Source organism: Pristiophorus japonicus, chromosome 16, assembly GCF_044704955.1.
Source record: "Pristiophorus japonicus isolate sPriJap1 chromosome 16, sPriJap1.hap1, whole genome shotgun sequence".
Classification (NCBI taxonomy): domain Eukaryota; kingdom Metazoa; phylum Chordata; class Chondrichthyes; family Pristiophoridae; genus Pristiophorus; species Pristiophorus japonicus.
In genome coordinates, this window is record NC_091992.1 from 71,291,145 (window position 1) to 71,307,570 (window position 16,426).

Here is a 16,426-nt window from a genome sequence, read left to right on the forward strand (position 1 = left end):
CTGAAAGTCCAAATATACCACATCAACTGGTTCTCCCTTGTCCACTCTACTGGAAACATCCTCAAAAAATTCCAGAAGATTTGTCAAGCATGATTTCCCTTTCACAAATCCATGCTGACTTGGACCTATCATATTACCTCTTTCCAAATGCACTGCTATGACATCCTTAATAATTGATTCCATCATTTTACCCACTACCGATGTCAGGCTGACCAGTCTATAATTCCCTGTTTTCTCTCTCCCTCCTTTTTTAAAAAGTGGGGTTACATTGGCTACCCTCCACTCGATAGGACCTGATCCAGAGTCAATGGAATGTTGGAAAATGACTGTCAATGCATCCACTATTTCCAAGGCCACCTCCTTAAGTACTCTGGGATGCAGTCCATCAGGCCCTGGGGATTTATCGGCCTTCAATCCCATCAATTTCCCTAACACAATTTCCCGACTAATAAGGATTTCCCTCAGTTCCTCCTCCTTGCTAGACCCTCCGACCCCTTTTATATCCGGAAGGTTGTTTGTGTCCTCCTCAGTGAATACCGAACCAAAGTACTTGTTCAATTGGTCCGCCATTTCTTTGTTCCCCGTTATGACTTCCCCTGATTCTGACTGCAGGGGACCTACATTTGTCTTTACTAACCTTTTTCTCTTTGCATATCTATAGAAACTTTTGCAATCCGTCTTAATGTTCCCTGCAAGCTTCTTCTCGTACTCCATTTTCCCTGCCCTAATCAAACCCTTTGTCCTCCTCTGCTGAGTTCTACATTTCTCCCAGTCCCCGGGTTCGCTGCTATTTCTGGCCAATTTGTATGCCACTTCCTTGGCTTTAATGCTATCCCTGATTTCCCTTGATAGCCACGGTTGAGCCACCTTCCCTTTTTTATTTTTACGCCAGACAGGAATGTACAATTGTTGTAGTTCATCCATGCGGTCTCTAAATGTCTGCCATTGCCCATCCACAGTCAACCCCTTAAGTATCATTCGCCAATCTATCCTAGCTAATTCACGCCTCATACCTTCAAAGTTACCCTTCTTTAAGTTCTGGACCATGGTCTCTGAATTAACTGTTTCATTCTCCATCCTAATGCAGAATTCCACCATATTATGGTCACTCTTCCCCAAGGGGCCTCGCACAACGAGATTGCTAATTAATCCTCTCTCATTACACAACACCCAGTCTAAGATGGCCTCCCCCCTAGTTGGTTCCTTGACATATTGGTCTAAAAAACCATCCCTTATGCACTCCAGGAAATCCTCCTCCACCGTATTGCTTCCAGTTTGGTTAACCCAATCTATGTGCATATTAAAGTCACCCATTACAACTGCTGCACCTTTATTGCACGCACCCCTAATTTCATGTTTGATGCCCTCCCCAACATCACTACTACTGTTTGGAGGTCTGTACACAACTCCCACTAACGTTTTTTGCCCTTTGGTATTCTGCAGCTCTACCCATATAGATTCCACATCATCCAAGCTAATGTCCTTCCGAACTATTGCCTTAATTTGCTCCTTAACCAGCAATGCTACCCCACCTCCTTTTCCTTTTATTCTATCTTTCCTGAATGTTGAGTTCCCAGCCCTGATCATCCTGGAGCCACGTCTCCGTAATCCCAATCACATCATATTTGTTAACATCTATTTGCACAGTTAATTCATCCACCTTATTGCGGATACTCCTTGCATTAAGACACAAAACCTTCAGGCTTGTTTTTTTTAAACACCCTTTGTCCTTTTAGAATTTTGCTGTACAGTGGCCCTTTTTGTTCTTTGCCTTGGGTTTCTCTGCCCTCCACTTTTCCTCATCTCCTTTCTGTCTTTTGCTTTTGCCTCCTTTTTGTTTCCCTCTTTCTCCCTGCATTGGTTCCCATCCCCCTGCCATATTAGTTTAAATCCTCCCCAACAGCACGAGCAAACACTCCCCCTAGGACATTGGTTCCGGTCCTGCCCAGGTGCAGACCGTCCGGTTTGTACTGGTCCCACCTGCCCCAGAACCGGTTCCAATGCCCCAGGAATTTGAATCCCTCCCTGCTGCACCACTGCTCAAGCCACGTATTCATCTGCGCTATCCTGCGATTCCTACTCTAACTATCACGTGGCACTGGTAGCAATCCCGAGATTACTACTTTTGGGGTCCTACTTTTTAAATTTAGCTCCTAGCTCCTTAAATTCGTTTCGTAGGACCTCATCCCTTTTTTTACCTATGTCGTTGGTACCAATGTGCACCATGACAACTGGCTGTTCTCCCTCCCTTTTTAGAATGTCCTGCACCCGCTCCGAGACATCCTTGACCCTTGCACCAGGGAGGCAACATACCATCCTGGAGTCTCGGTTGCGGCCGCAGAAACGCCTATCTATTCCCCTCACCATTGAATCCCCAATCACTATCGCTCTCCCACTCTTTTTCCTGCCCTCCTGTGCAGCAGAGCCAGCCATGGTGCCATGAACTTGGCTGCTGCTGCTGCCCTCTCCTGATGAGTCATCCCCCTCAACAGTACCCAAAGCAGTGTATCTGTTTTGCAGGGGGATGACCACATGGGACTCCTGCATTACCTTCCTTGCACTGCTCTTCCTGTTGGTCTTCCATTCCCTATCTGGCTGTGGACCCTTTCCCTGTGGTACGACCAACTCGCTACACGTGATACTCACGTCATTCTCAGCATCGTGGATGCTCCAGAATGAATCCACCCTCAGCTCCAACTCCGCAACGCGGACCGTCAGGAGCTTGAGGTGGATACACTTCCTGCAGATATAGTCGTCAGGGACACTGGTGTCGTCCCGGAGTTCCCACATGGTACAGGAGGAGCATAACACCCAACCGAGCTCTCCTGCCATGACTTAACCCTTAGATACACTTAAATTGGCAACAACAATGTTAAAAGTTACTCACTGATATAGAAGAGAAAAAAGAAAAAGTACTCACCAATCCAGCCAATCACTTACCCCCTAGGCTGTGATGTCACCTTTTGATTTCTTTCTACTTCTTTTTTGCCTTCTCCCTGTAGCTGCACCGGCTCGCCTTTTATAGGCCTCTCCACGCACCTCCTCGACGCTGCTCCCGACTGCCACCGACACGGGGCCCCGGACTCCCTGCTGTGCCTTTTATAGGCCTCTCCACGCACCTCCTCGACGCTGTTCCCGACTGCCGCCGACACTGGGCCCCGGACTCGAAGGCTCGATAACCAGCACGTTTAACAAGGTGGCAATTGACAGCCCTTCCAATCCACTGACCAGTTGCCCATTTGGGTACAGCTGGACTCTCCAATTTTACTTCCCATGTTTTGATGTTAAAAATGTGTCGAGGATTGGCCCAAAGACAACAATGAAGCAATCTTCAATCTCAGGGCTGTGGACTGGCTGACCAGTACAACTGCTCAACTGAAACTCATTTAAAAATAAACTTCTCTCACCTGTAAAATGGGCAGAGATTTGGAGCACCTGGGTATGGAGGGGGAGGTCACAGGGAGTGCAGATGGCAGAGGGGTGATGGGCACAAACAATTACATTTATATAGCGCCTTTATAACCAATGTTAATCAATGTTCCCTGTAATTTATTTTAGGCTGATTTTTTCAATATAAAAGTCAGCTCACCGGCTGCGTGGGACCTCTGGAGCGATGTGCATAGTACAGCATCCCAGGGTGCTGCACAATATTAGACACTGAACCACGAGGAGATATTAGGATGGATGATCGAAAGATGGTAACGAGGCAGGTTTTATGGGGCATCTTAAAAGGAGAGGTAGAGACATGGAGAGGTTGAGGGAGGAAATTTCAGAGCTCGGGACCGCAGCAGCGGAAGGCACGGCTGTCAATGGTGTAGCAATTAAAATTGGGGACGCAAGAAGGTAGAATTGGAAGAGTGCAGAGATCGGAGGGTTGAGGGATGATGGGTGAGCGGGACTTAGCGCTCTGGGCAGCAGAGCTTTGGGGGAGTGCAAGTTTATGGAGGGTGAAAGATGGGAGGCCAGACAGAAGTGCATTGGAATAAACCAGTCTAGATGTAACAAAGGCATGGGATGAGGGTTTTAGCAGCAGATGAGCTGAGGCGTGGGCGAAGACAAGGAAGTGGAAGTAGGCGGTCTTAGTGATCGAGAGGATAAGGGGTCAGAAACTCATCTCAGGGTCAAATAGGATGCTGAAGTTGCAAACAGCCTTTCAGTGTGACGAGGGAGAGCTGTGGAGTCGGTGGCTAGGATATGGAGTTTGTGGCGGGAACCAAATACAAGGACGTCAGTCTTTCCAATATTTAGTGCTGGATATTGGACAAGCAGTGTGACAAATCAGAGACAGTAGTCCGGGAGTGGGGTTCGAGAGAGGTGGTGGGGATGTAGAACATAAAATAATAGGTGCAGTAGGTCATACAACCTCTTGAGCCTGCTCCACCATTCAATAAGATCATGGCTGAACTTCTAAATCACCTCCACTTTCCAGCACTATCCCCATATCCCTTTGTAATAACACGAGTCCTATTATTATAAACTGACTCAGGCGTGTACCCGATCTCTTTTATTCCCACTTCGGATAAGAACAAGATCCGACTTCCTGTATTGCCTGCATGACATCCGATAGTGGCGCCCTCTGGTGTCAGGTGACCCCAAACATAAATATATTACAACATCCCCCTTTCAAGATCTTAATATCAGTCACTTTACAATACAAGACGATCTGGGGCTTTCCGCTCAAGTTGATTGTCTCAGTTCAACATTAGTTCTAGGTGAACATTCTAAGTCAGTTGTGACTGGAGGTTGAGTAACAGTTCTGGTGGGAGTGGTAATAACATCAGAGACTGAAGGTCCGGGTTCAGGAATGACAACAGAGGTGAATGAACAATAGTTGGTGGGTCACTGACTGGATCTTCCTCAAACGGTTCCAGTTCATCCATGTGCCACAGTTTTACCAGGTCAACGTGTTTGGCCATCCTTGATCACGATCTGTTACCCTCCTCAGCTGTAACAGTATTAGCGATCCATTGTGGACCTCGACCATAGTTCAGTACAAACACTGGATCATTGACAGAGATCTCGTGACACAGCAGTATCATCAGGATACAATTGCTGACTTTGATATCTGTTTTCAACACGATCATTCAAATCAGGATGAACAAGTGAAAGCTTGGTCTTTATATTTCTTGTCATCAGTAGTTCAGCAGGGGTAACACCAGTAACAGTATGAGGTCTTGTCCTATAACTGAGCAATATACATGACAAACGAGTTTGAAATGAGTTACACATTTTATACTTTGTTTGATAGTTTGAACAGCACGCTCTGCTCTGCTTGACCATTAGTAGCAGGTTTGAATGGTGCTGACCTCACATGTTTAATACTATTGAGTTTCATGAAGTCTTGACACTCCAGACTTGTGAAACACGATCCGTTGTCGCTCACAACAATGTCAGGTAAACCATGAGTAACAAACATGACACGTAGGCTTTCAATAGTGGCTGTAGATGTACTGGATGACATAATGATACTCTATCCACTTTGAATATGTATCCACCACAACAAAAACATCTTTCCAAGGAATGGACCCGCAAAATCGATGTGGATCCTCGACCATGGTTTAGATGGCCACAATCAAAGACTCAACGGAGATTCCGCTGGTACTTTACTTAGCTGCATACAAGTATTACACTGATGCACACGAGTCCAGATCAGAGTCAATTCCAGGCCACCATACATCATAATACCGGGATGAGTGCTATGTAGCTCACGTACAAATCTTTCTCTACCTTTCTTAGGCATGATGACAGTGAACAATCTGACTGAATGGACAGCTCATCTTTGCGACAGGTGTAAGGTTTTGTCTCTTCACACATCTCCATAGGTTTTTCACACCAATCACTACGGAGGACACAACGTTTCACAACCGACAAAATAGGGTCATGGCCGGTCCAGATCCTAACTTGTTGAGAAGTGACAGAGTTCCTTCACTCTCAAAAGCATCCATTACCAACATTAGATCTGCGGGCTGAGGCGTTCTCACATCAGGTGTAGGCAAAGGCAAACGGCTCAGTGCATCGGCACAATTCTCAGTACCAGGTCTATGACGAATAATGTAATTATAGACAGACAATGTCAACACCCACCTCTGAATTCGGGACGATGCATTGGTATTAATACCTTTGTTTTCAGAAAGCAATGAAATGAGTGGCTTGTGATCCATTTCGAGTTCAAAACGGAGACCAAACAGGTACTGATGCATCTTTGTTACACCATACACACAGACCAAAGCTTCTTTGTCTACCATGCTGTAAGCGCTTTCCGCTTTTGATAAACTTCTCGAAGCATAAACAGGTTGTAGCTTACCCGACTCATTGGCTCGTTAAGAGTATACAGCCAACACCATATGAAGCAGCATCACAGGCCAATATAAGACGCTTACACGGATCATAATGAACAAGTAACTTGTTTGAACAGAGCAGACTCTTAGCTTTCTCAAAGGCTCCAACTTGAGACATACCCCAGACCCAATTGTTACCTTTTCTGAGTAGCAAATGGAGTGGCTCTAATAAAGTGCTCAATCTGGGTAAGAAATTACCAAAGTAGTTGAGTAGCCCAAGGAACGAACGAACACAGTTCATTCACATTGAGGATTTGGTGCATTTTTGATGGCCTTGGTTTTTGAATCAGTAGGCCTGATTCCATCAGCTGAAATCAACCTACCAAGGAATCCAACTTCAAGTGCTATGAAGGCACACTTCGAACGTTTCAGCCTGAGTCCCACTTTGTCCAGACAATGTAGAACTTCAAGATTGTTCAGATGTTCAGCGATGTCACGACCTGTGATCAGAATGTCATCTTGGAACACGACAGTTCTAGGAACGGACTTCAGTACGCTCTCCATATTTCTGTGGAATATGGCTGCAGCCAAACGAATTCCGAAAAGACACCTGTTATAGATAAACAGTCTTTTATGGGTGTTGATGCAGGTCAGTTTCTTCGAATTATCAACGAGCTCCTGTGTCAGGTAGGCAGACGTCAGATCTAGCTTAGTGAACACCTTTTCACCAGCTAGCATGGCAACTAGGTTGTCAGCCTTCGGTAACGGGTACTGAGCCCGTTTCGAGAATCGGTTAATCGTAACCCTGTAGTCTCCGCAAATTCGGACAGTGCCATCACTCTTCAACACAGGAACAATAGGGCTGGCCCACTCATTGTACCTGACAGGTGATATGACCCCTTCACATTGGAGTCTGTCGAGCTCAATCTCAATCTTCTCCCTAATCATATATGGGACAGACCGAGCTTTGGTGATAGACAGGCCTTGCATCATAATCCAGGTGAATCTGCACCTTGGCTCCAGTAAAATTACCAAAGCCAGGCTCAAACAAAGGAGGAAACTTCTTCAACACTTGAGCACACGAAGTGTCATCCACCAAGGACAATGCTTTGACATCACTCCAGTTCAGCTTGATGTTCTCGAGCCAATTCCGACTGAACAGCGTTGGACCATTACCTGGGACAATCCATAATGGTAGATCTTGGATCACGCCAACATACAACACCTCGATTACTGCACTGCCGATCACATGTATGAGTTCCTTCGTATAAGTACACAACTTGGCCTTGAATGGACTCAGCTTCGGCTTCACAGCCTCAGTGTCCCACAGCTTGTCAAATGTCACTTGGCCCATGATCGACTGACTTGCACCCGTGTCCAGCTCCATTGATACAGGCACGCCATTCAGCTTCACATCAACAGTTATCGGCTGGCTTTTTGACGAGAACGAATACAAACTATACACTTCCTCCTCAGGTTGTGTATCAAAGTCAGCACTGGACTGGTCATCATCCACAATATGAGGAGGAGCAGCAGCAGCACGCTTGCTCAGTTGTGGACACGTTTTCTGGAAATGTCCCACTTTCAAACAGCCATTACAGGAGTATTGTTTAAACCAACACTGATGAGGCCAATGACTGCCCCCACAACGCCAACAGGGTGAACTCAGCTTCGTACCACTTGTCGGGCTCTGAGCAGCTACAGGTTTCACATAAACAGTTGACTTGGCCCTGCAATGAGCAGCTTTGCCAGAAGATGACACAATCTTGTTTAAAGTACCTGACAAGCCTGCCATGGAGCTCCGACCTTTGGATGATATCTGCCTCAAGTTCTCATCAGTCATCATGCATGCCTGGGCAATCGCGATGGCCTTTTTCAAGTCCAATTTCGCTTCGGCCAACAACTTCCAAAGAATCACATCATGGTTGATGCCCATCATGAAAAAGTCTGTCAACATGTCTTCCAGATCAGCAGGACGTCGTAAGTCAGCGACGAATCCCAACAAGTCCTGGCCCTCAGCACGGACATGCGTGTAGAAGCGATAGCGTGAGATGATGATCCCTTCCTTCGGCTTTAGATGGTCACACACCAAATCACACAATCCCTTCTAAGACTTGGCAGTTAGATGTAAAGGCGAGAGAAGGTTCTTCATGATGCCGTAAACTTTCTGACCACAGACGGTGAGGAGAACCGCATTGTGACGGACTGCACCCGCATTGCCCTCCATTTTGTTGGCAACAAAATATTGATCCAGGCCGTTGACAAAATCCGCCCAATCCACAAATTCGTGCAGGATTCCAATAGTGCCCATTGTAAATAGGCAAGTTCTTGGTTTAGAACATAAGAATTAGGAACAGGAGTAGGCCATCTAGCCCCTCGAGCCTGCTCCGCCATTCAACAAGATCATGGCTGATCTGGCCGTAGACTCAGCTCCACTTACCCACCTCTCCCCGTAACCCTTAATTCCCTTATTGGTTAAAAATCTATCTATCTGTGACTTGAATACATTCAATGAGCTAGCCTCAACTGCTTCCTTGGGCAGAGAATTCCATAGATTCACAACCCTCTGGGAGAAGAAATTCCTTCTCAACTCGGTTTTAAATTGGCTCCCCCGTATTTTGAGGCTGTTCCCCCTAGTTCTCGTCTCCTCTACCAGTGGAAACAACCCTCTCTGTCTCTATCTTGTCTATTCCTTTCATGATTTTAAATGTTTCTAGAAGATCACCCCTCATCCTTCTGAACTCCGAGTAAAGACCCAGTCTACTCAATCTATCATCATAAGGTAACCCCCTCATCTCCGGAATCAGCCTAGTGAATCGTCTCTGTACCCACTCCAAAGCCAGTATATCCTCCTTAAGTAAGGTGACCAAAACTGCACGCAGTACTCCAGGTGCGTCCTTACCAATATCCTATACAGTTGCAACAGGACCTCCCTGCTTTTGTACCCCATCCCTCTCGCAATGAAGGCCAACATTCCATTCGCCTTCCTGATTACCTGCAAACTAACTTTTTGGGATTCATGCACAAGGACCCTCAGGTCCCTCTGCACCTCAGCATGTTGTAATTTCTCCCCATTCAAATAATATTCCCTTTTACTGTTTTTTTTTCCCCCAAGGTGGATGACCTCACACTTTCCGACATTGTATTCCATCTGCCAAACCTTAGCCCATTCGCTTAACCTATCCAAATCTCTTTGCAGCCTCTCTCTGTCCTCTACACAACCCGCTTTCCCACTAATCTTTGTGTCATCTGCAAATTTTGTTACACTACACTCTGTCCCCTCTTCCAGGTCATCTATGTATATTGTAAACAGTTGTGGTCCCAGCACCGATCCCTGTGGCACACCACTAACCACCGATTTCCAACCCGAAAAGGACCCATTTATCCCGACTCTCTGCTTTCTGTTCGCCAGCCAATTCTCTATCCATGCTAATACATTTCCTCTGACTCCGCGTACCTCTATCTTCTGCTGTAACCTTTTGTGTGGCACCTTATCGAATGCCCTTTGGAAATCTAAATACACATCCATCGGTACACCTCTATCCACCATGCTCGTTATATCCTCAAAGAATTCCAGTAAATTAGTTAAACATGATTTCCCCTTCATGAATCCATGCCGCGTCTGCCCGATTGCAGTATTCCCATCCAGATGTTCCGCTATCTCCTCCCCAATGATAGTTTCAAGCATTTTCCCCACTACAGATGTTAAACTAACCGGCCTATAGTTACCTGCCTTTTGTCCGCCCCCCTCTTTTAAACAGAGGCGTTACATTAGCTGCCTTGCAATCCACTGGCACCTCCCCAGAGTCCAGAGAACCCTGGTAGATTATAACGAATGTATCTGCTATAACTTCCACCATCTCTTTTAATACCCTGGGATGCATTTCATCAGGACCAGGGGACTTGTCTACCTTGAGTCCCATTAGCCTGTCTAGCACTACCCCCCTAGTGATAGTGATTGTCTCAAGGTCCTCCCTTCCCACATTCCTGTGAACAGCAATTTCTGGCATGGTTTTTGTGTCTTCCACTGTGAAGACGGAAGCAAAATAATTGTTTAAGGTCTCAGCCATTTCCACATTTCCCATTATTAAATCCCCCTTCTCATCTTCTAAGGGACCAACATTTACTTTAGTCACTCTTTTCTGTTTTTATATCTGTAAAAGCTTTTACTATCTGTTTTTATGTTTTGTGCAAGTTTACCTTCGTAATCTATCTTTCCTTTCTTTATTGCTTTTTTTAGTCATTCTTTGCTGTTGTTTAAAATTTTCCCAATCTTCTAGTTTCCCACTAACCTTGGCCACCTTATACGCATTGGTCTTTGATTTGATACTCTCCTTTATTTCCTTGGTTATCCACGGCTGGTTATCCCTTCTCTTACCGCCCTTCTTTTTCACTGGAATATATTTTTGTTGCGCACTATGAAACAGCTCCTTAAAAGTCCTCCACTGTTCCTCAATTGTGCCACCGTTTAGTCTGTGTTTCCAGTCTACTTTAGCCAACTCTGCCCTCATCCCACTGTAGTCCCCTTTGTTTAAGCATAGTACACTCGTTTCTGACACAACTTCCTCACCCTCAATCTGTATTACAAATTCAACCATACTGTGATCACTCATTCCGAGAGGATCTTTTACTAGGAGATCATTTATTATTCCTGTCTCATTACACAGGACCAGATTTAAGATAGCTTGCTCCCTTGTAGGTTCTGTTACATACTGTTCTAAGAAACAATCCTGTATGCATTCTATGAATTCCTCCTCCAGGCTACCCCGTGCGATTTGAATTGACCAATCGATATGTAGGTTAAAATCCCCCATGACTACTGCCGTTACTTTTTCACATGCCTTCATTATTCCCTTGATTATTGCCCGTCCCACCGTGAAGTTATTATTTGGGGGCCTATAAACTACGCCCACCAGTGACTTTTCCCCCTTATTATCTCTAATCTCCACCCACAATGATTCAACATTTTGTTCATTAGAGCCAATATCATCTCTCACAACTGCCCTGATATCATCCTTTATTAACAGAGCTACCCCACCTCCTTTCCCTTCTTGTCTATCTTTCTGAATCGTCACATACCCCTGTATGTTTAATTCCCAGTCTTGGCCACCCTGCAACCATGTTTCTGTAATGGCCACCAAATCATACCCATTTGTAATGATTTGTGCTGTCAACTCATTTACTTTATTTCGAATGCTGCGTGCATTTCGGTAGAGTGTTTTAATCCTAGTTTTTAAACCATGATTTTTAGTTTTGACCCCTCCTGCAGCCCCTTTATATTGCCCTTTGGTGTTCTGCAGCTCAACCCATATGGATTCCACATCATCCAAGCTAATGTCCTTCCTAACTATTGCATTAATCTCCTCCTTAACCAGCAAAGCTACCCCACCTCCTTTTCCTTTTATTCTATCCTTCCTGAATGTTGTACCCCTGGATGTTGAGTTCCCAACCCTGATCATCCTGGAGCCACGTCTCTGTAATCCCAATCACATCATATTTGTTAACATCTATTTGCACAGTTAATTCATCCACCTTATTACGGATACTCCTTGCATTAAGACACAAAGCCTTCAGGCTTGTTTTTTTAAAACACCCTTTGTCTTTTTAGAATTTTGCTGTACAGTGGCCCTTTTTCTGCCCTCCCTCCTTTTTCCTCATCTCCTTTCTGTCTTTTGCTTTTGTCTCCTTTTTGTTTCCCTCTGTCTCCCTGCATTGGTTCCCATCCCCCTGCCATATTAGTTTAACTCCTCCCCAACAGCACTAGCAAACACTCCCCCTAGGACATTGGTTCCGGTCCTGCCCAGGTGCAGACCGTCCGGTTTGTACTGGTCCTACCTCCCCCAGAACCTGTTCCAATGCCCCAGGAATTTGAATCCTTCCCTGCTGCACCACTGCTCAAGCCACGTATTCATCTGCGCTATCCTGCGATTCCTACTCTGACTAGCACGTGGCACTAGTAGTAATCCCGAGATTACTACTTTTGAGGTCCAACTTTTTAAATTTAGCTCCGAGCTCCTTAAATTCGTCTCGTAGGACCTCATCCCTTTTTTTTACCTATGTCGTTGGTACCAATGTGCACCACGACAACTGGCTGTTCTCCCTCCCTTTTTAGAATGTCCTGCACCCGCTCCGAGACATCCTTGACCCTTGCACCAGGGAGGCAACATACCATCCTGGAGTCTCGGTTATGGCCACAGAAACGCCTGTCTATTCCCCTTACGATTGAATCCCCTATCACTATCGCTCTCCCACTCTTTTTCCTGCCCTCCTGTGCAACAGAGCCAGCCATGGTGCCATGAACTTGGCTGCTGCTGCCCTCCCCTGATGAGTCATCCTCCTCAACAGTACTCAAAGCAGTGTATCTGTTTTGCAGGGGGATGACCATAGGGGACCCCTACACTACCTTCCTTGCACTGCTCTTCCTGCTGGTCTTCCATTCCCTAGCTGGCTGTGGACCCTTCACCTGCGGTAAGACCAACTCGCTACACGTGCTACTCACATCATTCTCAGCATCGTGGATGCTCCAGAGTGAATCCATCCTCAGCTCCAAATCCGCAACTTGGTCCGTCAGGAGCTGGAGCCGGATACACTTCCCGCACACGTAGTCGGCAGGGACACCGGAAGTGTCCCCGAGTTCCCACATGGTACAGGAGGAGCATAACACGTGACCGAGCTCTCCTGCCATGACTTAACCCTTAGATACACTTAAATTGGCAACAATGTTACAGTTTACTTACTGATAAAAAATAAAAAAAGCTACTCACCAATCACCAGCCAATCACTTACCCCCTTGGCTGTGACATCACCTTTTGTTTTCTTTCTACTTCTTTTTTGCTTTCTCTCCCCGCTGCAGCTGCACAAGCCATGCCTTTTCACGCACCTGGGCCTTTATAAGGCTGCTCCGACACCACGAACTCCCGCCTCTCGGACTGCCGCCGCCTCTCCACGCACCTGGGCCTTTATAGGCCGCTCCGAAACCACGCACTCCCGCCTGTCGCCTCACTCCTTTACCTCGTCGCCAATATCACAAGAGTCCTGCTATTATCAACTCTCTCGCCGGGTGTGCACCCAATCTCTTTTATTCCCACTTCAGATAAGAACAAGATGCGACTTCCTGTATTGCCTGCATGACATCCGATAGTGGCGCCCTCTGGCGTCAGGTGACCCCAAGCATAAATATATTACACCCTTGATTCCTTTCGTGCCCAAAAATCTATCAATCTCAGTCTTGACTATATGCAACCACTGAGCATCCAGGCTTCTGGGGTAGAGAATTCCAAAGATTCACAACCCTCTGAATGAAGAAATTTCTCATCTCACTTCTAAATGGCCAGCTCCTTATCCTGAGACTATGTCCCCTAGTTCTCGGCTCTCCAGCCAGGGGGAACAACCTCTCAGCATCTACCCTGCCAAGCCCTCTGAGAATTTTATGAGTTTCAATTAGATCAACACTCATTCTTCTAAACGCCATTGAGCTCATTGGCCCTGGATACCCGGCCTCCCCGGGTCGATACGGAGTGTACACGGACCCGGGAATGCATCGCAAAATCCGTTTTTTGCCACGCGATGCGCATGCGCCAAAATACGGCTTTTCCGATCTGTCCAGCTCTGGCTCGACAGATCATCCGTATCCCCACAGCCAGGACATGCGCACGGGCAGGACTGCAGTATTTGCCCATCTCTTGCCCAGCGAATGCCCTGAAAACTCTTGCGCCTGGTAAAAGCAGGTGCATAGCCGACTGTTATCAGCGTAAGAGTTTTAAAACATACAAAATAATAAAAATAAAATAAAAAAAACATTTTAATGCTAAAAACCCTGCCCAACTATGTAACTTTATTTTAAACCATAATTTAAAAAATTTGAATAAAATTTTTTCTTAAAAAAAAATCGGAAAAATATATATTTTTTTCTGACATTTATTAACTTTAATTTAAATTAATGTTAAATATGTGATTTTTTTTTTTTATTGGTGTTTTGGTGTTGGGGTTCTCAATCATAATAAAGAGAGCTCCTACTCACGGAGTTCCCATTATTATGAATGAGAAAATACTTCCCATGCCATGTGACACCAGCTGCAGCATAGGTCCGTCGAGATGTGCACGCGCTCAGATGCGCAGGGAGAGGCCTCGGGACTGGGATCGCTGGTGGGCGCAGCAGGAAATGGTGGGTGCACATCTTTTTAGCCATTTTCTGTCGAGCGCCTGCGGGAAGCAGAGGGCCGGGATTTCAGATTCAATCTGCCCTCACAGGACCCTTCTCTCATCCCAGGAATCAGTCTGGTGAAGCTTCGCTGCACTCCCTCAATGGCAAGTATATCCTTCCTTAAGTAAGGAGACCAAAACTGTGGACAGTACTCAAGGTGTGGTGTCACCAACGCTCGATATAACTGCAGCAAGACTTCCTCAGCACTAACATCCTGCACTAATCCATTCAAAAACAAAAAGAAAGGAGCAGCAATAAAGGGGCCCAGCGGTGAGTGACAGCTCCTCCTGTAGCACACCTCCAGTAGAAAGATCAGATTACAGGCCAGTGAAGGGAAAGCAGGGTGGAGGGGGAGGCTTGGGTTGAAATGAGCTGAGGAACAGAACTCTTACTTCTGTACAACAGCTTCCTGGCCAATGGTCCTCTCATCCTGCTCTCTGAACGAGGGCTGTTCCACCACAAAAACACAGCCACCTTCTGTCCCCAGAAACAACACATCAGCAGACGAATGAGGCAGGACCACGGTGATCGTCGTGACACTTGGCGGAGCACTGTAAACAGGAAACATGCAGGTCAGAGGCAGCACTGGCCCATTCAAAACAGCATCCGGCAAGTGATCCCAGTTCCCAATGTCCAGTAACTGTATCCCAGCTCCCAATGTCCGTGAACTGATCCCAGCTCCCAATGTCCGTGAACTGATCCCAGCTCCCAATGTCCAGAAACTAATCCCAGCTCCCAATGTCCAGAAACTGATCCGGTAACTGATCCCAGCTCCCAATGTCCAGAAACTGATCCCAGCTCCAAATGTCCAGTAACTGATCCCACCTCCCAATGTCTGGTAACTGATCCCAGCTCCCAATGTCCAGAAACTGATCCGGTAACTGATCCCAGCTCCCAATGTCCAGAAACTGATCCCAGCTCCAAATGTCCAGTAACTGATCCCACCTCCCAATGTCTGGTAACTGATCCCAGCTCCCAATGTCCAGAAACTGCTCCCTGCTCCCAATGTCGGGTAACTGATCCCTGCTCCTAATGTACAGTAACTGATCCCTGCTCCCAATGTCCCCAGCTCCTAACTCCCAATGTCCGGTAACTGATCCCAGCTCCCAATGTCCGGCAACTGACCCAGCTCCCAGTGTCCGGTAACTGATTCCAGCTCCCAATGTCCAGAAACTGATCCCACCTCCCAATGTCCAGTAACTGATCCAAGCTCCCAATGTCCAGTAACTGATTCAAGCTCCCAATGTCCAGTAACCGATCCCAGCACATTCCAGCTCCCAATGTCCAGTAACTGAGCCCGGCTACCAATGTCCGGTAACAGATCCCGGCTCCTAATGTCCGGTAACAGATCGCACCTCCCAATGTCCAGTAACTGATCCCAGCTCCCAATGTCCAGTAACTTATCCCACCTCCCAATGTCCGGTAACTTATCCCAGCTCCCAATGTCCGGTAACTGATCCCACCTCCCAATGTCCGGTAACTGATACCAGCTCCAAATGTCAGGTAACTGATCCCACCTCCCAATGTCCAGTAACTGATCCCAGCTCCCAATGTCCAGTAACTGATCCCAGCTCATTCCTGCTCCCAATGTCCTGTAACTGATCCCGCCTCCCAATTTCCAGTAACTGATCCCAGCTCCCAATGTCCAAGAACTGATCCCAGCTCCCAATGTCCAAGAACTGATCCCAGCTCCAGTAACTGATCCCACCTCCCAATGTCGGGTAACTGATCCCAGCTCCCAATGTCCAGGAACTGATCCCAGCTCCCAATGTCCGGTAACTGATCCCAGCTCCCAATGTCCAGCAACTGATCCCACCTCCCAATGTCCGGTAACTGATCCCACCGCCCAATGTCCAGTAACTGATCCCAACTCCCAATGTCCAGTAACTGATCCCAGCTCCCAATGTCCGGTAACTGATCCCAGCTCCCACTGTCCGGTAACTGA

At 46.7% G+C, this 16,426-nt stretch overlaps 1 protein-coding gene across 1 annotated transcript in view; it reads right to left on the reverse strand.

Annotated features, from left to right (window-relative positions):
• The window catches only part of LOC139226188 (LLGL scribble cell polarity complex component 2-like), a 171,844-nt gene that overhangs the window by 76,003 nt on the left and 79,415 nt on the right, over positions 1-16,426 (reverse strand). Inside the window, exon 3 of the mRNA XM_070856820.1 lies at positions 14,874-15,032. Coding sequence (XP_070712921.1) covers positions 14,874-15,032 — 159 coding nt within the window. The remainder of the gene's footprint in view (positions 1-14,873; positions 15,033-16,426) is intronic.